Below are 25343 nucleotides of genomic sequence, written 5' to 3'. Positions count from 1 at the left end.
TGACCAGCATACAACAAATATCTGTTGATATAACCTCTCCCTCTTCTGAATAATACTACCTTTTCTACTTCTCACAAAACTTATCATATCTGACCTTATAATACAAGACAGACATTTAAAAACAAAATACTCTTAAGACTGTGGCCTCCTTATGGGAAAGAGTCATTTCTTCATGTTTCTAAGGCATTTGATGTACCACTTTTAACCAGTGAGTGTTCATTGGATGATTTTGAATTTAGGAAGTAATGAAGAGCACGTAGTGGGCACTTTGTCATTTATCAAAGAGATCACTTTGTTCACTCGGGGGAGAAATGAGATTAGAGAGAATTTGTAAAAATGGGAAAAAAATCAACCCGGGACTCACCAAATTTTGGAGCCAGAAAGAATCTCAGATGAACACTTAGTAACAAAAAGTTCTGTCCAGGGTTAAACAGTTCCTGAATCCAACAATAAGGTCCTAACTACTACATCACAGTACCATACAACTTAATGACTGTCCTTCTCAAGGAAATGAGTAGTTTTCTACTCTTTTTCTACAGTTCTCACTAATCAGAGAACTGCTCAAGTCCACACTGTCAAACTGCTCAAGTCCACACTGTCAAACTTCCGTATGTGAAGGGACATGTCCTTTTAGAATGGTCTTACTGACCTGAAGAAAGCAAATGCTTTACATCTAAATACAGTATAAATAAGGGGGAAAAAAGTATTAACCCTGATAAGTTATAAAATAAAGTATCTATAAGAAGCCAATAGAATTTTCCTAAGATCCTTGTTTAATAAGGAAGGAATGAGCTGGGGTGCCCGGGTGGCTCACTCAGTTAAGAGCCTGACTCCTGATTTTGGCTCAGGTCCTGATCTCATGGGTCTTGGGATCAAGCCCCACCTTGAGCTCCACACTCAGTAGTAATTCCGCTTCAGATTCTCTCCCTTAATCTCTCCGCCCACTCACATGTACACACTCACACTCTCTCAGATAAATAAATCTTAAAAAGAGTAAAACAGGAAATGAATGAATGCACAGAGCAAATAAGAAAGCTATAGTCAAGAAATGAAAGTAGCCCTGCCACAAGGAAGGCTGTAGAGTTAATGTATGTAGATGAGCCCTAGGAAATTCGAGTGGAATCTGTTTTGTATCAAAACAAAATCTCAGTAAATTAGGTGTCTTAAATTAAGTCAATTATCTGATCTAAATGCATCAGACAAAAGCAGCAAATACTATTAAAACTACTTTAATGTTACGTTGAAGCAGAAAAAAATTAAAAAATTATTTTGAATCAGTAGATTTAAAAATTTTGGTTAATTAAAAATAAATTTAAAACTCAGTTAATTTTAGTTAAGTTGGCTAAATTAAAATTTTAGTCAATTTTAGTAGACTAAAAATTAGTCTACAATTAAAAATTATTGGGGGGCCTGGGTGGTTCAGTGGTTAAGCATCTGCCTTCCACATGGGTCCTGATCCCAGGGGCTTAGGATCGAGCCCCACATCTGGCTCCCTGCTCCTCATGAAGCCTACTTCTCCCTCTCCCACTCCCCCTACTTGTGTTCCCTCTCTCGCTATCTCTCTCTGTCAAATAAATAATCTTTAAAAAAATTATTTTCTCAAGAGTCCCTATGTTTCAGAACACCTTATACACAGTATTAAAACAAACTTCTACCTCTAAATTTCTCTCTAGTAATGGTCACTGTAACTATCAAACAGCTTTCGTACAGAAACCAACTACCTGGTAAAGTCTTCAGAGAATTAAGGAGATGATATATTTTCTTAGAAAACTTAACCACCCTTTGCCATTATAAATGACCCTGTGTTAAAGAAGACCCAGTAGGTTCATCTTACCAAACTGAAGTAATAAGTCATCTTCTAATACTGGCTTCAAATACTCTTCTTTCTCCCAAGGCACTGGGTTGTATATGGAATTCATATACTCAACTGTAGGATTCTGGATGTAAAATTAATTGCATGTTTTTTCATTGTATATAGTCACAACACCCCCGCCCAGCAAAAAGTAGAAAAACTAAGCAAAAAAAAAAAAAAAAGGGAACCATGTCTACCTCACAAAAAATCTGTATTTAAGGAGTCTATGCTTCACCTGTCATTTCATTAACTTGACTGGATGATTGCTTAGATTAAGCAATATGGTTTCAATGCACCTTTTTATTGTTTCGATTTGGGGGAAGTAGCATCATAAACATTCATTGGAAGAGAAGCGAAAAAAGGACTAAGTATCTGAAAACTAGAACAAAAAGACAACCACAGTACTTGAAATCATGCTAGTAACTATTTCTGATTCAGGGAAATCCTGTGTTATCAGTATTATCTGACACTGAATTATTTTTTCACATAGCACCAATTCACCTCTTCGACATAGTTAAAAATGATACCTTACTAAGCATGGTGTGTATTCATTTACTTGGTGCTTGTTATGTTGTACTAGTTCCTAATGTTCATTATTACCCCAGTATGATACATAGCAGTTCTTTGTATTCTTCTAAAATCAACACCCCAACAGGCACTGTGGTATTTCTTTAGTTTCCAAACAAAACTGTAAATTAAGCTACTGACTTACCTTGAGTCTAATAAAATTTATTAGCTTAATGTATCCATAAAATTCAAGTCCTAATGAGGAAAAAAAAAGATAATTCACCTATTTTAATATGCATTTTATTTAAATGACATATTCTATAGCGGCTTCTCTGATTAGATAATAAAATATTTCTGTTCTCTAAACTACAACTTTAAATATTTTGAGTTTCTCATTAAGAATTAGAAATAGCAACTTTAAAACTTCTGAGTATTTTAATTGAGAAACAGCCACATGGATAACAATTTCTAATGTTTTTCTTGCATTTCTGAAAAAGTAGGAAATTAATTTTTAGAATTCAAATCTTCATTTGTAAGAACAATACAAATCAGGAAAATTCGGTTATAGACTTTAACTAAAGTATTTGGCAGCTGGTATTAGAGCCAAAAGTCTCTAAATCCCCTATTTTTAAGGTGCCTACCAAATTACAATTTTGCCTGGGCATGTAGTATTCAAATGATACACCAGCTTTTACATTAAGTGATATAAATTAAAATACAATGAGGCTTGTTCTCTTTCCAGAAATGAAGCACCATTTAAAACATGGAAAAGCAACAGGATATCCAACCAACTGAGTATTATTTGTTGTGAAAAATGTTGTTATGAGAAACATAACAGCACTGAAGATGTTTTATAAGCATAATAGCATATAAAAACCTCTATTTGTTAAGTAAAAAAAAATTAAAAAATTATAAAGTATGATTCCAATTTAGTTTAAAAATGCACATCAAAAAAACCAATAAATCACTCATGTCTTATAAAAGCAGCTACAGTTGAATTTATGATTTATTAACACATTTTATCACACACTGAATTTCTTTTCTAGATGATAGCAAATACAGGGACTAAAAAAACCACCCCCGTATTTAGTTAATTTTAGTGGAACAGTGTAGCTCTTTTGCATACATTTGAAAGAGTAGACTTCAATTATAAGAGAAGTATGTTCAAACACAAGTTTCAAAAGAATCATCTAAATATTTTGTTTACCACCTTAACTTCATCACTCCTTTTTCTATACTCTTACCAAACTCAACCTTTTTGCCCTGAAGTTCACGTTATGCTTTGAACTGGTAAGTTGTCTTTTTTCACAATGACCCACCTCCTTTTCCAAAGTCCACCTCTATCCTTGCTCTCCCTAATTCTAATATGATAAAAATGCAATCATATGCTAAGTTGCTTTCTTCCCCCCTTTTAGTTGTACAGTCAATATAAGCTTAAATAGAGTGAATCTCATCTAAAATGATGACTTATAATTAGTCATCCTTCGAAGGCCACTTGTCAAAAAAACTTCGTAAGAGAGGTTTTTGTTGTATTTTTCATGACACTGAACTTATAGGAAAGAAAAGGTCTGGAGGAATACAAAGTTTGAACTTAAATTTCACAACTAAAATTTCCTTTATTCTAAAAAAATACTCACCATGTTTATGGACCATGTTATCAATATTAAATTGATGCTCAGACTTACAGTGTGAAAATGTTTCTTCAGCAGATGTAAATAACCTGAAAAATGAAACCATAACTTCATGAAACAGTTCCCTCGAAAGTCTAAATATTGATTTCAGGTGAAATACACACTCCCCCCACTTCTGCTAAGTCCTGTTTTATATCCAAGTAAGAAAAAGCAAACATACCTGTAGATGAGAGGGACCCAGCATTTCTAAAGGGAATTAGTACCTCTGTGTCACCTTGTATACCCTACAAACTACATTTAAAATGTCAAAGTTAATTTATTTGCCAAATAATAGCACTGAGTTTATCAAAAAGCTTTTAAGGACGAGAACTCCGTTTGATAGTTTCTGTCAAGAGATGAAAACTCCCTACAGCAGATTCTTTTCTGCTCTGTTGTCAATGCTGCTTCCAGTGGCTTTGAACTGCGAGAGCTCAGACTGCTTTTAGAAATAAAGCATAACAAGTAATTGTTACAGCTGGCATACTCCCAAAGTGCTTATTCCAAAGATGACCTTGCAGTGTTCTGAAAGTACTGGTGTTACAGACACTGTGAGGACCAAGCCTCTTCATTAGGTGACCTGTGAAACTGAAGGATACTGGAGATAGGAACACACAGCAAGGAGCTACCTATCTCCTCGGCAGACCTAGCACCTATGCAGCCGTTAGTTTTCAAAAAATGTTTACCTTGTTGTACTTAGACGGCTTACCACGAAGTACACCCCTAATGCTCAATGAATGTTATTTTAGAACAACTGGAGTGTAGTAGACATTCTGTACCCACGCGAATGGCGCTACGTGGGAGAACAAGGACGAATCAAGAGGAGCTAATATGCCACCCATCAGCACCATGCCTAGATTTATGGGAAACTGGAAAATGTTTGTTCAAATAACACTGGCCCGTGCCAAGCAGGCCTCTTTCACACCCACTTCCAAAAGGCTGACCAGAGTCAAAGCTTCCTGAGATGAAGAGGCAGAATTTTAAGTGGTAAAACGTGGATTTGGATATATGACAAACCCTTTGTTGAAACGAGTTACAGATACCATAGCTTCTTTCTTCCTAAGTGAAAAGGGCATCAGTTCCTTTCCCTTCAAGAGATGGCGAGCCCCTACCTAAGAAAGGGGATTCTTCAGATGGCTCAAGTGGAAATAGTACACCTGAGAAGCTCCGTACTCATTAATGAATTATAGAGCGATAAAGCTGGCAGGGCCCTGAGGGATGATCTGGCTTAGTGACTGGCAAACTTATCTCATTAGAATCATCTCAGAAAATGCCTTTATAAAAATGTCAGATTCCCAGGTCCCACGCCTGATTTGGAAGGGCGGAGGCGCCGGGTTGAGCATCCTTTAGTCTCAGGAGACCAGGGTGCCCCGCTAGACTTGGGAACCACAGATTCAGAGTCCGCGCACGGGGAAACTGAGGCCGGCGGAAGAGAAGCTAGAACAACGTGGTTTCCAGGGCACGGCTCTTCCCTCTAGAGCACGGTGCTTCCTTCTCAGCAAACCCTCACTCCACACCACGGGCTCAAGGATTCGTGGGCCGCTCGGGCCGGGCTTCGGACGAACGGACCCCACGGACGCACCGGGCGCGGGGACCCGGCGCCTGGCACGGAGGCGGACGAACCTGTCACAGAACAGGCAGGGGGTCTGCTGCTTGTCGTGGGGGGGCTCAGCATCGTCCTCATCCTCCCAGGCGGCCTCGTCACCGCTGTCGGACAGCTCTGGCAGGTCGTCCTCGTCCTCCACAGCGCCCCGGCCGCCTAGCACACGCACATCATCAGCCCGGCCCCGGACGGACGCCAGCCAGCGCGAGCCGCGCGCACGAGGAGCGGGGATGGAGTGGGGGGATGCACCGCCCTCCTCCCCGCTCCCCCGCGGCCCTCGCCAGCGCCTCCCCCACTCCCAGCCAGGCCCCACCGTCCCGTCCCGGCAACCGGGACGGGCACCGGGAGGGGCAGGTCTTTTTCCCGCCCCGCGGGCTGCGCGCCGGGCGAGCAAGGTGCTCAGTAGCCAGGGATACCCACCCGCAGCGCCCGACGCTAACGAGCACATGGCTGTGTTGTCCCGGAACCCCGCGCGCCTGGGGGCGGGGACCCGGCTGGGCAGCGAGCGCGCAGCCGCCGCCGAGCTCTCCGGGCCCGGAAGCCTGGGAACGAGCGCGAGCGCGCGGCAGGGACGGAACTCGCGGAGCCTCACAGCCGCCCAGAAACGCGAGAACGCGCGCGCGCGAGCTTGGGAGCGCTTCCGGCCTCGAGGCCGCGGTCGTTGGTCACGTGAGTTGGGTGGGCGGGGCGGGAGCCCGTACTCCGCTTCCTCCAGCGTCAAGGTTAATGTATCGCGCGCAGATTCGGCGATGAATCTGGTGCTAAGCATCGCAGGCTTTGATGTGACCTTTGTCTCCTCCTCGCGCCGCGGCAGGTCTCACCGGGAGGCCTTCGCCCGCGCCCCTGAACCCAGAAGCGCAGAGACCCGCCACCGCGGATTTACAGTGGGCACCGCGCCCTCTGTGCGTCTCTAACTCGACGAACGTTAGTGGAAGGGAAGGCCCACGCGCGGCGCCCTCTGGTGGCAGAGCAGGCAGAGCGCAGGCAAGGACCTCAGACTCGACTGATTCCTGGGGTCTCTGATTCCCTTGGGGTCCAGAGAGGACTGCAGGAGCCAGTGTGGGCGTACTAGAGCACTCAAAGGTGCCGAAGCCTGGCGGACCGTTTTAAGGATTTTAGTCTTTTAAGTGCAGTGGTTAAGTGAGAGCATGGACTCAGATGTAACCTACTTAGTGTGAATCCTCCTCCTGTTACTTCGTCAGTCTGATCTTGAGCAAGATCAAGACTTTTCACCACCTCCACTTCCTCACCTACAAAACAGGGATAATGAATGCACTAGCCATAGAGCCACTGTGAGGATAAAATGACTTAATACGTGTAAAGTGCTTAGACATTAAGTGTTAACTTTATCCTAAACAATGGGGAGCAGCTGGCAGAGTGGCTCTTCCATACGTTCAGAAAGGGACATTACGGCTGCTGGGTGGGAAGAACACACATGTTCTGTGCTTCATGCCTCCCCCCCTCCTTTCCTAGCATGTACTCAAACTACAGAACGCTTTGTTGGGTAGGAGTGAGCAGCAGTAACTTCTGTAGGTAACTGACAAGCTTTAGGTCCAGAGACTAGCACATGTTTATCCAATTAAATTGACTACCTTGGCCTACCAGACTCCACATAATCCTACCTGATTTCCATATCACCAACCCTTCAGCCTTTGATTTGGGGCTCATCATCTTCCCACCTCAAAGCTTTTGCTAAGAATTCTCCACAAATACGAACCATCATTTCTCAAGAAGTTTCCACTGTCTTTCCAGCAGCCCTCCATTAGTTTCTTTCTCAGCATGTACCATTATCTTGTTTGTTTTGGTTTTACCTCCAACGCTGTACCATGAGGTAAGGGCCTTGTCTCTTTGCTTTCGTTTTTCTGGCACATAATAGATGGCTTAACTCATAGTAAGTACTTGGTAAATTTGCTGAATAAAAATGACGCCTTCTATTGCTAAACTCTTCTGAATGTACTCTTATCTGTAAACTAGAGGACAGAATCTATCAAATATTAGTTTTGAATATTTGTCCTTATACTGCCGGGATAGCTGCTGGCTCCAACAGGTTAGACTTAGGTTCACTGATGTATCCACACTTCCTGTGTGTCCAGGAGCACTTAGGAAGCATTCAGTATGGTGAATGAATTCAAGGCCTTTTGTGACCTGGGCCCACTCACCTTTTTGCGTCATCCTTCCAACATAAACTCCTTCTCCAGCATGGGCCATCTTCTCCCCCGTGTGTGTAACATTGGGAGGGAAATCTGCTAAATTCCTTTGTAACACCCAGTCAACACTAAAGTAAGTAACCCACAGACTAGAAGGGTGACTGAGCCAGAATCTTGTCTGTTAAGTTTGTGTCTCACCATGATGCTGGGCTTGGGAAGGAGCCACTTTCCTCTCTACTCCAAAGACGAACACAGACCGACCCTCCCCCTAACATCCTATCTCACTATTGAGGCCAGAACAAAAAGTTGAACATGACCTGACAGAAGGTTTTGTGGGTAAGGAAATAACATAGAGAGAGTAACTTAAAATAGGCCACGGTGGGTAGCTGCTTTTAGAGCCCACAGGCCTCAGGATGTCCTCATGGGGTCCCCTCACTTCATGCCGCTCTTTGGAACCCATGCCTGGCAGGAGGAATGTTCCATCTCTTTCTAAAGTCCACATCCTAAGACCCCACCCCTTCCTAAAATACATCTCTTTCCTGGGTGACTGACAATGGGACTGTCCAATCCCTTCTACAGATATACACCCCCAATTAAAGGGGATGGCCTTCATCCTCTGGTGTCTCCTAAAGCTTGAAATGTACCTGGCATACTACAGACCCTATAAAAAGGACTGAATCATTCAAATCACTGTTTCCCTCAGCATAGATGTTAAGACAGGTTTCACCACTATCCTTTGTTCGTGGATTGAAACTAACACTGGCTAGTCGACTTTGACCCTCCTTCCACATCTTTCTTTCCTTTTCCATAGTTTTTAAGGTGATAGTTTTTAAAGTGTGGCACTTTGACATACACTTCTACGGGTTTTGTAAACTTTTTGTGGTTAATCACTACTGGGATCCTAGACCCTATAAAAGAAACAAATATTTCAATTTTATTCATCCATAGCAAGTACTCATCCAGTCACTGTTAACTGGAACTTCCTGGAAATACACGGCTAACAGAGGCTTTGGAGAGTGGTTAAAAATAATACAAGCTATGGGTCAGGCTGACTTGGGTTAGAATTCTGGCTTTGCCATTCCCGGCTTCAGGTCTTCAGCTTTGGTCCCTTGGGCAAAGCACTTAACCACAGTGAGCTTCAGTTCCCCATCTGAGACATGGGGATGATAGTAGCACCTGCAAGAATTGTAAGGATTGTGGAGGGTTACAAGACAGAGAGCTTGTGTAAAGGCTGGCACTTAGCCAGCACAGGATAAATACTAGCTCTCTTCTATCATCCAACTGGCCAAAATGCTGTGTATCAGCACTGACAATTGGACATTTCCTAATGATCACCCAGGACTTGTCCATTTATCTTCCTTCCTATATTTAATTCTCCCATGAATTTTACAAACTCGGTTATATAATGGCTTTTATTATACATTGTAAAGAAGTAGTAAAGCAAGACGCCCACTGATACAAATACAGCAGATGGCAGTGGGTAACTCAGAGACACAAATGACAATTTTAGAACAGAAATCATCTGCATAACATACAACGTTTGTGTAGATAAGCCTTTCAAAGCAGGCCTCCCCACCAGTGGCAGCAGAACCATTAGGGGAAGCATTAAGAAAAAGAACAGGTTCCTGTGCTCATACCCTGAAGATTCTGCTTCAGAGATTTGAGGTAGAGCCTACGGATCTCTGTTTTTGAAAAGCTCCCTGGGCAATGTATCGATCCGTCCGACCAGGCTCTGCACTGCTGGTGCAGGACACAGTAATTTGTTACTGGATCCGGCAGCTGAAACTAGGGAAACCACAGTTAAAGCACACTGACTTTTTTTAGACCCTGAAAGTACCAATTAGGCAGTGGGTGTTGAGTTCCAGTAGAAAGCGTTTCTCCGGTGCGGTCATGGCGTGAGAGAGCTATCGGCTCTCCCCAGGCCATGGATGGCATTATTATCCAGAAGTTCCTTCTTCTTGCCGCTTGGGTTCACTGCGTTGTTCAGCATTGCCCTAACCACAGTTGTCACTGGCACAGAGTGCCCACTGGCCCAAGATTCTGGTAAGGAGCCAAAGAATTTCCTAACCAACCACTCCCCTGGGCGAGATTCTTGCCTATCACACAGCAGAACTCTAAAGAGAAAAAGAAACGCAGAGGAAGAGATGGTTTATTGTCTTCAGACCATACAGGGTGTTATGAACTGTACTGTGCCCACCAAATCCATGTTGAAGCTCTAACTCCCAGTGAGGCTGTATTTGAAAACAGTGCATTTACGGGGTAATTCAGATTAGTTTAGGTCACAAGGGTGGGACCTCAATCTGACAGGACGGGTTTCCTTACAGGAGAGGGGAGAGATTTCAGATACCTCTCCACATGCACACAGAGGAAAGACCCTGTCAGAGCACAGAGAGGAGGCCATCTACAAACCAGGAAGAGAGGCCTCAGCAGACACGGACTCTGATGGCAACTTGACCTTGGGTTCTACCCTCAAGAACTGTGAGAAAATAAATTTCTGTTGCTTACACCACCCAGTCTGTGGTGTTATTCTGTTATGGCAGCCTGAATAGATTAATACAATGGGTGAAAGGTTTTATTTGGCGAATGAAGAGGGTTTTTTTTTTTTTTAAAGCAGCAAAAGCGACCCAGGAAATTCCAGATTATTCTGAACCTGGCACCAACAAACGGTCTACCCTTTCCTTCAAAGCCAGAAGGCATGTTCTTCAGAGGAGCAATTCAACTCCAACCAACTTCTTTCATATCTTAGATATCCTAGTTGTCAGCCTCTTCACATGAAAAACTAACTTCTAGGGAATAACGAATAGTAGCGTACTATGAGGGAGTATGAATACTTACCCAGGCCTAAAGACAGAGTAACGATCAAACTGTAATTCTTCAACCCTAGCTTCTACTTCTCCCTGTTAATAAAAACCACTTGTATTTAATCAAGAAGACCAATTTACTGTAATGCTTATAATGGAATAACTTGGGGGTCTGAAGATAATCTGCTTCTGCGGGTCTCAACAATTGTAAATAGTGTTATCTGGAATTTTCGAATCTGGCAACTTAAGGAAGAGATCGTTTCTCCCGATAGGCAGTAGAGAGTTATAAAAGATGTCCTGAATGAGAGGATGGCTGCCTAGTCAGTCCAGCCTCTCATGTGACTGATTTTAGAACAGATCCAGAGAGCAGGTAACCTGTTAGGAGCTCAACCATCAGTGAGTACCTTCTCCTTAGTCTGGAATTAACACTGCAGGCTGATGAACATCAACCCTTTTTGGTTTCTAGATAGTCCAGTGCGTCAGAAGATGCACAGACTCTCTCTATTACTGTCTTCCTTACAAATCCCATTGGATTTCAGGAGACAGTGAGATGACATCTGTACGATGGCTTTAAATTAAATCTGTTAAACAAACGGTGAATTTTCATGCCAGGCATCTCTAAGAACAGAAGTGCCAGAGGAGCTCAGACCACAGGGACATCTGAAGGCCTTGTGAATTCAGGGGCATGCTCTCCTCTTTCTGGGCCTGTTCCTACTGTTCATTTGGTGCCTCACCTGACACATCACATCATCTTGGGTAGCTTTTAAAAAAATTCATTAAAAGTTCATGTTTTTTAGTATATTCACAGATATACTTCACCACAACCTAAGTTTAGAATTATTTCTTCACCCCCCTGCAAAAAACCCTACACTAACTAGCACTTACTCCCATCCCCTTCCCCACAGCCCTAGCCAACCATTAATCTTCCTGTCTCTATATTTGTCTATTCTGGGTATTTTCAAATACACAGAATTCTACAACTTATAGCCTTTTGTGACCGGCCTCTCTCTTTTAGCATAATCTATTTAAGTTTCACCCTTCTTATAGCATGGATCAGGCCTTTTTACTGGTGACTAATACTCTTTCCTATGTATGTATCAGATTTTATTCAACCATTCATCAGCTAATGGATATTTGTGTTGTTTCTAATCTGGCTATTGTGAATAATGCTGCCTTGACCCTTCATATACCAGTGTTTATGTGGACAGATCTCTTAGCTTTTATGAAGATAGGTTCTGTCTCTATTAGCAGGGTGCATAGAAGAGTTAACATAGCAGGCGGACACTGTTACCTTAGAAAGGCCTGCCTGCGAGGTGACCTTTGGTTTGTGTTTGGGAACTTGGATTTCTGGAGTGTCCCCGTCATTTCCTAACTGACAGGGTGGTTTATATTGCCTCAGCTATTTGTACAAATTATGTGGCTTATGCTGAACACTTGCTTTACCTCTGGAAGTTTATAATTTTTTTTTCCACAATCAAGGTGCCCAGTGATTGACTCCAACAAAACTGAACTCTGGCGCTCAGGTGGATTTCTCTCATTTCTCAACACTCATTGCTGAAGAAATTTTTTTTTTTTTCAAAGATTTTATTTATTTATTTGACAGAGAGAGATTACAAGTAGGCAGAGAGGCAGGTAGAGAGAGAAGGAGGAGGAAGCAGGCTCCCTGCTGAGCAGAGAGCCTGATGCGGGACTCGATCCCAGGACCCCGAGATCATGACCTGAGCCGAAGGCAGCAGCTTAACCCACTGAGCCACCCAGGCACCCATTGCTGAAGAAATTTAGCACGTGTGACTCTATTGAGAGAAGACTCTGGAAGCTCATACCCATTTCCTCCAGACTTCACTCCATGAACTCCTTCTCTTTACTGACTTTGGGCTTCACAGCCTTTTATTGTAATAAATCATAGCTATGAATATAACTATATGCTGTGTCTTGCAAGACCTTCTATCAAATTACCAAACTCCGGGCTAGCCTTGGGGAATCCCCAAACAAGCAGATTAGAGTTATCTTGAGGGCAAGAGCCACAACCAATACTACAATATCATCTACTCTGGGAAAGTTTAAGAATCACTGCCTCAAAGTCTCTTCTAATACTCAGATTCCATGCTGCCATTCAAGACCAGAGCTGTCATAACTGATTTTGTGATTATCAGATACTCAACACAGGGAAAGACACTGGATTTCAAATCACTCCTGTTTACTAAATATATTCATGCAAAAAACAGTACCTGCTGCTATGAAAAAATGGATAATATAGTGCATTTCTATCACTTAGCATTTTATATTACTTAGTATTACCAATTAGCCAGGGTTCTCCAAAGTATATGAAAGACAGAAATGTGCACAAACCTTAACTTGCAGATACAAAAAACTGCTTGACTTATCAGCTCCTTTAGAGGACAGCAAGTTAAAATGTTTGCACCCTCCAGCTTTTGCCAGCTCTGCAGACTTGAGGACATAATCTCGATCGACACGAACAAATCCTTCCTGAGGGGGAAAAAGGGTATGAATTATTTCCAAAAAGCTATGAGTTCATCTCAAAGATGACTACTCAGGTTGGGCGACAGGCTAGGAGGCCTGCAGGAGAATGGGGATCTAAATAAAATGCATCCAAGCAGAGGCTCCGGGAAACGCTCCAAGTATGATCCTCAGGACAGACAGACAAGCTGCGGCAGCAAGGCCGGTGAAATAATAAGAACAGTGACATTGAGACAAAAACACCAAACAAATCTGCAAGGAACTAAACGAATAATAAGACCAGGCTAAGAAATGGCTTGAAGTCACGCATCTCTTTGTCTTTTAGTAACTTTCCGATTCTCAATTTTCTCTGTGTCAGCTCTCATGGGCAGGGGTCTTGGGGCATAGCTGAGAACTCTATCCAGGCACTATCAGAACAAAGTCTATTTAATTTCCCATTTTTGTGTATGCTTTACAACATACTTCATGTATCAGTAAAGAGTGAATCCTCACTTTTTTTTAATGTTGAGGCACCTGGGTGGCTCAGTGGGTTAAAGCCTCTGCCTTCGGCCTGGGTCATGATCTCAGGCTCCTGGGACCGAGCCCCGCATCAGGCTCTCTGCACATCGGGAAGCCTGCCCCCATTCCCCTTTCTCTGCCTGCCTCTTTGCCTGCTTGTGATCTCTGTTTGTCAAAAAAAAAAAAAGTTTGGGGACCCCTGGTCTAGACTTAGTCGGGTAAGTGTAGGAGTAGGGTATTTCTTCTTAATTCATATCTCAGCATTAATGTATGCTCAGCACACGACAGGTAATCTCGAAACATTTGAACGGATGAATAAAAGTCCAATGAACACAGAGAAAGGCAAATCCAGTTAGAAAAACAACAACAACAACAACAACCAAGTGGCAATAAATGGGAGTGGGGAGAATGGTATAAACAGTAGAATGTAAACTCACTTCCAGGGCCTAATGGAGGGACACATGCCTGTACCCAGACAAGGGAAAGCCAGAAGCAACAGCTTCTCAGGACCACCACCAATGCTGGCATCCTCAAATTCCAGAGTGCTGGAGAGGAGTCTAAAGCCTAGTAAACTTTAGACTTACAACTACATAATGAAGTTTTCTATAAGGACGATTCCAAATCGGAAGATTACGTTACCACCGTAATGATATTTTTTAGTTCAAGATTTGGCCTAGGGGACTTATTGATCCTAAATGTTTTATTTCATAAGGAGAGGTGGGTCTTGCACCTCCGGAAACACCATATCCAACTGCTTCATTGGGAGATGTGAAAACAAGGGCCAGTGACCTGGTGAACGTCCGGTCGGGAGAGAAAGCGGAGAGCGGAATGCCGATTCTTGCCTCTGAGCCACGCTCTCCACTGTGCCCAGCTCCTGCTCATCGCACACTGCCTGCAGCTAATGCGGAGGGCTCACTCGTGGCTGGGGTGGCCCCACAAAGATGTCTGTGTGCCGATCCCTGTACCAGGGAGTATGTTATACAGCAAAGGGAAGTTCAGGCTGCAGGGGGAATTAAGGTTACTAATCAGCTGACCTTAAAATAAGGTTATTCTGTGTGATCCAACTGGGTCCAGTGTAATCACAAGAGTCCTTAAAGGTGGAAAAGGGAAGTCAAGAGAAGGGATGAGCTATGCAGTGTGAGAAGTACTCAGTCCCCTGTTCCCGGCCCTGAAGATGGAGGGAGGGGACCACGCACCAAGGAACGCAGGCGGCCCCTAGTAGCTGGAAAATGTAACGAAATGGATTCCGCCCTCCCCGCCACACCGAGCCTCCAGAAGGGAACACAGCCCTGTCGACCCCTGGATTTTACCTCAGCAAAATCCATGTTGCATTTCTTACTTATAGAACTGTAAGATGATACATTTACGCTGTTTTAAGCCACTAAAGATGAGGCAATTTGTTACAGCAGCGATAGGAAACTAATCAGATTTCAATTTTAAAACAACGGGCCCAAACTTTTCCAGATTTGTATGGAAGTCGGTCACAAAAGGAAAGTAAGCATATTGTAAGTATAGAACTCGGTGACTTTTCATCAACTGAACACCCTCTGTAGCCAGCCCCCAGATCAAGAACTAGAATGTCATCCTGAACCCCAAAAGCCTCTCCTGTCCTCCTCTGTCAGCAGTGACAGTCTATTTTTAACCACGCCCGCTACCTGCAGGGCAGTGTTAGGTCTCACCTGGAGTAAGATAAACGTCACTGGTCACCACACATCACCACCCCTTTTTCCGTGTTGTACACGTGCACGTTTGAGCCTCACAACAGACTCCCCTACGCGCTGACTCCAACCCATGGTGCTGAAGCAAACCGCATTCCTGCCCTGCCCCTCAGGGAGGGCCCTGAGTCTCCTCGGAGCCAGTCTCCGAATTGAGATTTTACATGCGCTGAAGGAATCCCCAAACTCTGATTCCGAGAACAGGTCCATTATTCACAGTGAAATCCCAGCGCTGACTAGTGAAATCAATTCCTTTTCATCGTTGCTGCTGTTTTAGCCCTATTTCTTGGAAGCGTCATCCTAGTTGTCTCTGTTAAAATGCTTTTTTTTCTTTCATCAGCTTCTTTAAAAAATAAAGGAAAGATTCAGCCAATCACAAGTCCCTGGACCGACGCTGTCTCTCTCGCTTAATCCAGGGCCAGTAAAGGGATAATTTGATTAAACTGAGACCCTAATTTATTTGGCTTTAGTTCTGGATCAACCTCTTCTTAATAGAGTCCTGCCATCTCCAATTGTTGGATGAAAATTAAAGTGACATAAATGCCATGGGACGTTTTCCATCTGATTAGTCAGCGAGAGCACGTCAATACCACCCTAGCCATCAGAGTCCGGCGTCCTTCCTTTCACCGGCCTGGCTAACAACTGACAACCGCTCCGTGAAGGACGAGCGCCCACGCTGCCGCGCAGACCCCCACACTGGGCCCGTCATCCCTGTTCAATGGGCCCTGTTGACGAGGTGCCCATACCTTTCTCCACTGCTGTTCTCTGGACAAAGCTAAATATTGTTTTATTAGCAATCAATGGCTGTTAATCCAAAATGATTTCACAAATCCTCTGAGTCCCCAAGCTGATTATAAATACGCATTTTTCCAAGCCCACAATTTTTGAATTTCACTTCCCCCACCCTGATGCGTGGCCTTTTAGCTGATGAATGAAACTCAAAAGCAGAGGGGTCAACGGCTTTCAAGGACTTAGAAACCAAACTTAAGCGTGGATCCTGGTGACAGACTTGGAGATACCGACACACACTAATTTTCTCTGCAGTGAGGAAGATTCTATTTAGAGATAGAAGGAAGCTGTCTTCAGAATCTAATTAACATCCTTTCTTGTTCTCTAGCGGTGCAGATAAAAACAACAACAACAACAACAATAGAAGAAACAAGCTAAAGCAAGCTATTTCATAACCCAGAAACACAGTTTTCATGTGTTTTCCCAGAAAAACCACATTTAGTTTCTCAAACCATATGGCAAGAGAAAAGACATCTCTTCTGAGAGCATTACAACCATTCTGTTGCAGTGTCTTTATGATTCTTTACTCAGTGTGTCTTATTTTAAGCTAGAAATCAGAGTTTCTTCCAGAAAAAGGAACTGATTAGTTAAGTTCCTCCTATAAATTTCCTTTCCCAGCACCTGCTCGAAAGAATAAACACAACATAATACAACTTGGCAGAACCTCCACAGGCTCCACAAACCCTTTACTCTTTAAATCTTATTAAAATCCAAAGCTACTAAGTATTTCTTCTGATCTTCTTTACACATGCCTGTAAACTAGGAACACACCAGCTTACAAACAACTTCTCCTACTGAAGTATTTCGGCACTGATGGGCATGACCAGAGAGCACCCCACAATGACTCAACATCCGGGGCTTCCTTTTCCAAGGAGGAAGGATCTGTCATTCTGTAAAGGGGCGCATTTAGCCACATTCCTGCTTCAGATTCTTTCTGCTTTACTCCCATTTCAACCCAGCCTGATAAATTAGACTAGAAGAAAGAGATGCAGACAAACAACAAATGGTATAATGCAAGACCTCATTGGTTGGTGTTTCTGGAGGGCATCTCTTTATTTAATGTATAGTGGTGGAACCAAGATCCCGGTTAGAGGAAAAGCTCTGGATAGAAAAAGAAAATCAAACAGATAACTGAGATTCCTGAGTCTATCTCTTATGTTCTCACATAATGGTTCCAGGTGGGGAGTCTTCTTTTCTCTGGTTGATGGAAGTCAAAGAATTCTGCAGACTAAAGGGGGTCTCAGTGGCCACCTCCTTCTCAGTACTGACAAGGAGGCACCGGCCCATGGGAGCGACCTAGCACACGCAAGGTCCCATGGCTATTTGGTATCCAAACACAGTGTCAAGCCACTGAGGCTCTATGACTTCACAAGCCCCCTTCTAGACATCGAATCAAATGGTACACATGACAACAGGCGGCAGCAAGCTTTTCTCATAAAGGATGAGAGAGCAAACCCTTTCAGATTTGCAGGTTTCTCTTACAGCAACACAGCTCTGCCCTCACAGCAGCCACAGATAATACATAAAGTAATGAGAACAGGATTGTTCCAGTAAAACTTTTATTTATCAATATTGAAATTGGAATTTCTTAAATTTTCACGGGACATATTATTCCCCTGTTGACATTTTTTAGCCATTTGAAAATACAAAAACATTCTTAGTTCCATGGGCTATACAAAAACACATAGGCTGTATGTGGCCCACAGCCTTGGTCTGCAAACCCCTGGGTTCGAAGTATGTTTCATTCGAATCAGAAGCCAGGAGACTCTAACGAGGCCTCATGAATGTTAGAACGGCAGCTTTAATCACATTACTGGCATTGTCCATTCAACAGAATCCAAGAACCTGGACAGCGAGGAAGCCAATGGAGAGGAAAAACCTTATGACACCACCTCGAACTCACTAACCACATCCTTCTCTGAATACAAATAAGGGGAAAACGCTATTCTCAGTGACATATGCGAGTTTCTGCTCTACACCCCAAGCCAATGTAGATCTGGTCTTCAAAGGGTATTGCAACCTTTACCAGCACACAAGTTGCTTCTTAAAGCCAGGTGAAGGCCATCTGGGACTCTAGTACATAAAGAAGCAGCAGGAGAAGAAGACTAACACACCCTAATGCCTTGCGAAAGCAGCTCCAACAAGAGGATGGTTGGCTTCGTCTCAATCTCCCAAGATGCTACAAATAGTTTCCAGCCTTGGAGATTCGGACCCAGTAGATCTGGGGCCAAGTAAGGAAGCCACTGCACGGACTGGAGAGCTGCGGCCTGTGAATGTGAGAAAGATCAGCATCTAACACGATTTAAAGAAATGGTTTTCCAAACAGCTGAAAGGGCCAACAGACCTACCCGTACACCAGTTTCAGAGGAAATCTGAGAAGACTGAACTTTATGGGTTGTAATATTTTTCCCCAAAACTCCCATGTTGAAATCATGAGTTCTAGTATCTCAGAGTGTAACCTTATTTGGAAACGGGGTCACTGCTGATGACATTAAGTTAAGGTGAGGTCATACTGAGTAGGGTGGTTCTTAATCTACTTGGACTAGTGCTGTTGTAAAAAGGAGATATTTGGACATAGCCACACGTACTTGAAAAAAACACTGCATGAAGAGATACAGAAAGAAGGAGGTCATCTATGTCATCTATGAGTCAAGAAGAGAAGCCTGGAAGTTCCTTCCCTCCCAGCCCTCCGGGGAACCAAAGCTGCCAACACCTTGATCTCAGACTTCAAGCCCCTAGAGCTATGAGACACTAAATTCCTGCTGTTTAAGCCACCCTAGGTATGGTGCTTTGTTATAAGAGCCCCAGCAAATTCACACTCTGAAGATCACAGAGAAACAAGATGGCTACTCAGAGGGTGTCAATAATGAGACAGAAATCCGGATTTCTTGACATTTCTATAGTGCAAAGTCCGATTGCTAAGGAAAACTGCGGGATGTTCCAGTTACAAAACAGCTCCAGAATGACACCAAGCTTGTACCAGCTTCTCAGTATCTACCTGATGAGCTCTTTTTCTGTAGACAGGGCTGCCAACCCAGAATACCAGTAGGATGACTTTGGAAACCCACAGTCCCCATCAAACAACTATTACTACCTAGCCACCTGGGAACTGTCACCTCTTTTGAATTGCCTAAAGTTATCACAACCTCCAAATTTTGTATTGCATCCAACCTAAATTAGCATCAAATTTCTTTAAGAAAGACTTTCTGGAAGAAATGTCAGTTTTCTTTCTGTCACTATCCTCTTGAACCATTTAAATAAACCCCAACTCATTTCTGAGATTGTTTGGCTTACTAGTTTTTTTCTCTGCTTACCCATTAATCCTTTTATCTTTTCAAACCGATTTTGGAAAACAAACTGATTTTGGAGCCTGAGGGGTAGGAAACCAACTCCATCTTAAAAAAAAATAGTCTGGAGAGGAAAGACATCCGATTCCTCTGATTAAAATTGCTTTACACAGTTTCAGTGCAATAAAGCAATTTAGACTTTTTCTTGGGGCACCCTATAATGAGATTTGCCTTATGTCATGAAAATCAACTGCTCTATACCTAATGCAGTGGTTTTTATTTTGCTGAGTCACTGCCAAAATCAGGCTGGCACTTGAGACAGTTCAACTTGCGGTGTACTAGAACAAAAGATTTTCAATGCTTTTTGGAGGGCACGCTGCTTGTGGCTCTCCCTGGGACAGAAACTATACTAGATGCTGAGCAGGAAAATGACCCTTTCTAGGAGACACAATGCGCTAATTCCTGGGAGATTAAACTTCTCTATAATCCAGACTTCCCAGCACAGAGCTCAAAACACAGCTGGGTTCCAAAGTGGACATGATAGAACCGCAGAAGATTTGGAAATACATCCCTACCAAAAGCATAAATAGAATTATTCTTTGAATCACCAACAGGGCCAGAGAAATACATCTGAGCTAACTCCTTAGTTGGTATGAACCAACAGTTCTTAGCCACAAGCCCTCCTAATGATTCTGATACATGGGCCTGTTCATAAATCTATGATAAGGCCCCATGGCAGCATCATGGTCCTGCAAATTTAATAGACACATTTAGGCACCTATGGGGCTCAGTCCGTTAAGCATCCAACTCTTGCTTTCGGCTCAGGTCATGATCTCAGGACTGTGAGATGAAGTCCCACTTCGGGGCTCTGCAATGGGCATGAAACCCATTTGGGATTCTCTCCCTGTCTCTCTGCCACTCCCATCTCCCTCCCCCTCCACTTTCACTCTTGCACTCTCTAAAAAAATTAAAAAATAAATAAATAAACAAACATATTTAGCTCCAACAATTTTCTGCCAGAGGAATAAACTATAGTCAAGGTATAAATTAAGATGTATTAACACGTGCTGAGGATCTACATAGTAAGCAATGACTTTTTTTTTTTTTTTAAGATTTTATGTATTTATTTGACAGAGGGAGAGATCACAAGTAGGCAGAGAGGCAGGCAGAGAAAGAAGGGGAAGCAGGCACCCTGCTGAGCAGAGAGCCTGATGCGGGGCTTGATCCGAAGGCAGTGGCTTCATCCACTGAGCCACCCAGGCACCAGTAAGCAATGACTTTTATCTAGATAGTAACCTAGGACTTCTGGACAGAGGCTGATGTGATTTAGAACACCATTAAAAAGAAGATAAAACGTGGATTAGAACAGTTCTGCGTCAGTTAGGGCTGAATCACCACTAAAGGCTGAGTCATCACTAACGGCTAGCTGAATCGTGCCTCTGTTCTGATGTTCTGTATCTTAAGTTTAAAACTTGGCACGAAAATAGGTTGATGTAAATCATTCATGTGAGAGAAAACGCTTTAAGTTTAAAACATTTATAAGGAAAAAAAAAAAAAAGCTTATTGCTAACAGCATGAGCCAGTTACTTTTACTCAGACATAATGGTTTGCCTTAGTCAGGGGATATAAAGACAGCAATATTTGTAAGAGGCAAGACCTTGTAAATATTTATGATGTCTCCTGCATGAAGGCCTGAACTCAAGGGTTACTTTGAAGGAAAGATGAATTTATCAGTACTATTCAAAGTACAGCAAAGGCTACGGCAGTATATGAAATTGTAAATGATAAGAGCTTATTACATGTAAGCACTACGGACGTAAAGAAAAAGAGTAACCAAGAAAGGAATCATTGACATTACCAGCCAGTGGAAGAGAAAGGGGTCTATGTCTTCCTTACCGCCCCGGCTTTTTTTCTGGTAGTACCCAGGCAACAAAATCCAACATCATGACCTTGAAAGGCAGAAGCGTAGTCATCCAACTTCTCAAAGTCCACCACTTCTTGATTCTAGACAACAAGGACACAGCTGTATATAACTTGATGTTATTAAAAAAGAGGGGGAAAACACTCCTCTAGATTTAAAGAATAAATTACAGAACATTACTGAACAGGCTACTCATTTATCATAAAACTTTGCAAGCTCTCTTCTCTGGCATCTCTTTCTCCTGCCATTCTTCTATCTTTTCCACGCAAGTCTATTTAGTAGGGCAGATTCCTATGGCATGAGAATCATAATTCCACAGAGTGCTTATTTTACCTAGTAAGAAACCTCTGATAGAGCTACAGTGGCATTGGTGCAGAGTGGCAAAAAACTGGGGCATTAGATATTAAGCATGGATATACTTAATAATGTACGCAATATTAATAAGGTACTGGGTAGTTTTTAAGACTTATGAGCAAGTGACTGTTACAGGTACTGTTCACCAAATGGATACTTTGCTGGGAGATAAACCAGGTTTAAAAATAATAAAATCAAACAGAAATTAAATTAAGGAAAATGCATGATCATATTATAAAAATTTTTGCAAGCTCATTTTTTTCCCACCAAAAAGCAATTATATGAATTCAAAATAACAATGCACTGGATGTCCATGGTACACATAACTGGGCCATAAGTGATTCGATCTCTAAAGTCAGGTTCAATTCTAATTTTCTCTCTGGAAACATAAAAGACCTGTCTATACTACCAGGAGGGACACCAGTGAAGTACAATGTCAGGGCAAGTAATGGTGTTTGGAATCACAAAGACCTAGGTTCAACTCTTGAGCCTGCTACTTAGTAAGCATGTAATTTTGGTCAAGTTATATGCCTCAGTTTTTCCAGCAACAAAACGGAAATGATAATTTTTCCTTCAGTCCAATTCATGAACCACCTGTGTTAGAAGCAGCCAGTGAGTGCTTCATAAAAAGGCATATATATTAGGAGGTGTCACACCAATACTTCTGAAGCAGAAAATGCATTTTAAAAAAATATTTTATTTATTTATTTGACACGCAGAGAGAGTGAGTGAGAGGGAATACAAGCAAGGGTAGTGGGAGAGAGAAAAGCAGGCTTTGCACTGAGCAGGGAAGCCTGATGCAGGGCTTGATCCTAGGACCCTGAGATCATGACCTGAAATGAAGGCAGACGCTTAATGACGGAGCCACCCAGGCACCCCAGAAAATACACTTTTAATAAGCACCCTAAGTAATTCTTGTGCTCACTCAGATTTAAGAACCTCCATGTAGGGATGCCTGGGTGGCTTAGTCAGTTAAGGGTCTGTCTCTTGCTTATGGCTGAGGTCAGGGAGATCAAGCCCAGTTCAGTGGGAGTCTGCTTCTCCCTCTCCTTCTGACCCTCCTCCTGCTCATGCACTCTCTCACTCTCTCTCTCTAAAACAAATGATTCTTTAAAAACAAACAAAAAAAAAAACAAAAAAAACAACCTCCATGTCACCTCACAAGTTTGTTATGAAACTTAAAAAAGATAGATTGAGAAGTTCTCATCATCCAGGAATTCAAATAAAATGTAGTTTTCCTTCCCTACCATCAGCTCTTTCAAAACGATTTTTCTGACACTGTGAGCATGCTGAAGAAAAATATGTTCCCAGTAAGTACATAACCCAAAGACATGCCACCAAAACTCAGTTATCAAAGCACGGAACTCAGTATGTTTCTAATTACTGGAAGTATTTGTCACACTCCATGAAGCCAGATGTGAAGACCACATATGAACTAAGTGTGAGCAAAGTCCTGATGGACACAGAATAGATGTAAAATGATCTGACCATGGACCTACAGGGGTTAAGAACATTTATTTGTGAAACCACTTGTTTGGGATGTTCTACCTGTGAAGCCTGTGGGACCAACTTCTATTGCTATGGGGGTCTCGGGATCACACTATAGTTTAATTTATTGTATTTCACAACTCCCTTTACATGGGGAAAGGGATCTCCACAGAGCTCAGACTGCAAATATTTAGGGAAAGTCTGGCATATCCTTTGGTTAACCATGAAAGTGTGACAAAGAGTATATTCCACTTACAAGGCTACAGCCCTGGGATGTTAGGTGCGGCAATTCTTGTAGGTGAATAATCTCACCTTTATTGCCATAGACCTTGCCTGCAATTAACTGACATGAATACTGAGTGCGCAGGTAAATAAAACAGGCAAAATGGTTGAGAAAATGGCCCCAGGTTATCAGGCGGTCTCCAGAACCCAGCTTGAATGGCTCTGAAAACTGGCTCTTCTGTCTTCTGAGCCCTCATTACAAGCCAGGCTGGCCTTATAGGGGTCTAGATGGAGAGAAGGGCTTTGCCCAAGGTCATATAGTGAGTGGGGAGGCCAACCCAGGCCTGTAACCAGGACTCCAGCTTCCAGGAGGGGCTCTCACACCCCATTCTGGGCCACAATGTGATCACCTCTCCTCCACCACAGGCCAGGAAATGTTCAGCCTTTAGAAATGAATATATGTTCACTCCGAAGAATCACTGCTATTGCATTCTTGAGTCCCAGCTCAAATACCCACCACATTTTTATAAGCATCTTCATCGAAGGTGAGCTTTCTCCGGCCAATGAGCGTGACTTTGGAAAACAGGCTCTGTTCCAAGATTTCTTTTAAGAGCACTCTGCCGGTTTCTCCGCTGGCGCCCAGAATAAAGACAGATTTATTTTGCATCCTGAAGTCTTCCCGAAGCTTCGGCAGTGCCTCAGTCTCGGCCATGCTGCAGAAATAACATCGACAGCTGCTGGTCTTGGGATGTTGAAGGGATGGCCCTTGCTTATCTGGGGTAACAATGGCGGTTTATATGCTCTGGGAAAAGGTATGTTATTCTCCGCAGTCCGGGCCCAGGGGAAAGTGCTGAATCACCCGCAGGGCGTGGCACCCTGGCCATCGCCCGAACCTGAGCCAATCTACACCTCCGAAGGGACCCTAACAGGAGAATGCGCCCAGGTGCCATGGCACCCAAAGGCCTCGTTCCCGACGCTACTCCAGGTTCCAGCCCCATCCCTCCTCCCCCCCACTGGGGTGCAAGGGCCCAGCTCGGTCTCCTGCGCGGAGGGGTTACCTGGAGCCAGGCCCCGACCCCGCGTCCTCAGGCCGCAGCACGAGCAGGGCGGCGACCAGTGTCACCGCCGCAGCCGTCACCGCCGCCGCGCTCAGCGCCGCGGGCCCGGCTGTCCGGGCTTCACCCCCTCCCCGCGGTTCTTTGTCCCCTCGCCCCATTCGGCGGGTGCCCCTCCCAGGTGCGCCTCCCAGGTGCGCCCGGGGGTCGCCAGCAGCCGAGTCTGCGCCTACCCGATTACGTCTTCGGGTGACTTCGCGACGCCGCTTCCTCGCTCCGCCTAGCGGGGCGGGGCCTAGGGGAGGGCGGGGGGCGGACGGGTGTTTGGGCGCAGGGCGGGGTCGGCCGCCTACACGTGCGCGGCGCCAGGCGGTGTCGCGAGCTTGGAGACCGCCCCCTAAACGTCAGCAATCGCGAGCACCCTCTTTCCGCGCTTCGTGTCCCCACCCAGCTCGCCCCATCCATGGCCTCAGCCAATAGACTGGACCTTTGCTGACTGGACCTTTGCTGGTTTCTAAAACATGTTTCAGTTGTATATTAGACAACTCTGTCTCAAGTTCAGCACGTCAAAACCTTAACCTTTGCCACCCAACCACCCCAAACAGATGAAACAAACCTACACCTTGCCTCTCCTGGGTCTCACTGTTCCTGTGCATTCTCACACTCCTCACCTCTCCCTCCTCTCTCCAGTCAGAGATTTGGGCGGTCCTCTTTTCCTGGCTTTTCCACAGCCTATTTTAATCAAGTCCTGTCCTATCTGTCTTTCAGATACTTCTCTTGCGTAAGCCTTGCTCTCGCCATAGGTCACCAGCATAACCAGTTTCCCTGCCCGATCCCAGGCTGTGAGCTAGGGTGACCTTCCACACCCGATCCTGTAGTTCGCTCTCCCAAGCCACATCAGTGGTGTTTAAAACCTAACAGTCTACACGGGACAAGCTCTGGATCTTGGAAGTCCTGGA

General features: G+C 43.8%; 2 protein-coding genes across 4 annotated transcripts in view; both read right to left on the bottom strand.

The window, feature by feature from the left end:
- PRMT3 (protein arginine methyltransferase 3) overlaps positions 1-6135 on the bottom strand; it is a 126283-nt gene extending 120148 nt beyond the window's left edge. The window contains exons 1-5 of the mRNA XM_044258964.1: positions 6050-6135; positions 5650-5785; positions 3997-4079; positions 2565-2614; positions 1835-1937 (exon numbers count right to left, since the gene is read on the bottom strand). Coding sequence (XP_044114899.1) covers positions 1835-1937; positions 2565-2614; positions 3997-4079; positions 5650-5785; positions 6050-6077 — 400 coding nt within the window. The 5' untranslated portion in view covers positions 6078-6135. The remainder of the gene's footprint in view (positions 1-1834; positions 1938-2564; positions 2615-3996; positions 4080-5649; positions 5786-6049) is intronic.
- A 3039-nt stretch (positions 6136-9174) lies between these two features.
- HTATIP2 (HIV-1 Tat interactive protein 2) lies at positions 9175-24655 on the bottom strand. 3 transcript variants are annotated; one of them, XM_044258963.1, is made up of 6 exons: positions 24618-24655; positions 23847-24042; positions 21241-21348; positions 12927-13064; positions 10612-10673; positions 9175-9890 (listed from the first exon to the last, which is right to left on the bottom strand). In XM_044258963.1, exons 2-6 carry the CDS (start codon positions 24039-24041, stop codon positions 9665-9667), a joined length of 729 nt encoding a protein of 242 aa, XP_044114898.1. In that variant the 5' UTR covers position 24042; positions 24618-24655; the 3' UTR covers positions 9175-9664. The 3 variants fall into 3 exon arrangements, with proteins under 3 accessions (XP_044114898.1, XP_044114896.1, XP_044114897.1); XM_044258961.1 differs by lacking the exon at positions 24618-24655 and adding an exon at positions 24388-24540; XM_044258962.1 differs by lacking the exons at positions 12927-13064; positions 24618-24655 and adding an exon at positions 24388-24544.
- Positions 24656-25343: the final 688 nt, after the last annotated feature.

This window comes from Neovison vison, chromosome 7 (assembly GCF_020171115.1).
Source record: "Neovison vison isolate M4711 chromosome 7, ASM_NN_V1, whole genome shotgun sequence".
Lineage (NCBI taxonomy): Eukaryota > Metazoa > Chordata > Mammalia > Carnivora > Mustelidae > Neogale > Neogale vison.
This window is presented reverse-complemented; position numbering and strand designations above follow the sequence as displayed.

What these genes read in the sequence shown, in the direction of transcription:
- HTATIP2 (XM_044258963.1), bottom strand. Translation starts at nt 24,041, where the DNA reads ATGGCCGAGACTGAGGCACTGCCGAAGCTTCGGGAAGACTTCAGGATG. An exon ending in CCAGAAAAAAAGCCGGGGCG is followed by an intron (nt 13,065 to 21,240) that starts GTAAGGAAGACA and finishes TTTCCCCCTCAG; the next exon opens with GAAGGATTTGTTCGTGTCGA. An exon ending in TACTCTGTCTTTAGGCCTGG is followed by an intron (nt 9,891 to 10,611) that starts GTAAGTATTCAT and finishes TTTTCTCTTTAG; the next exon opens with AGTTCTGCTGTGTGATAGGC.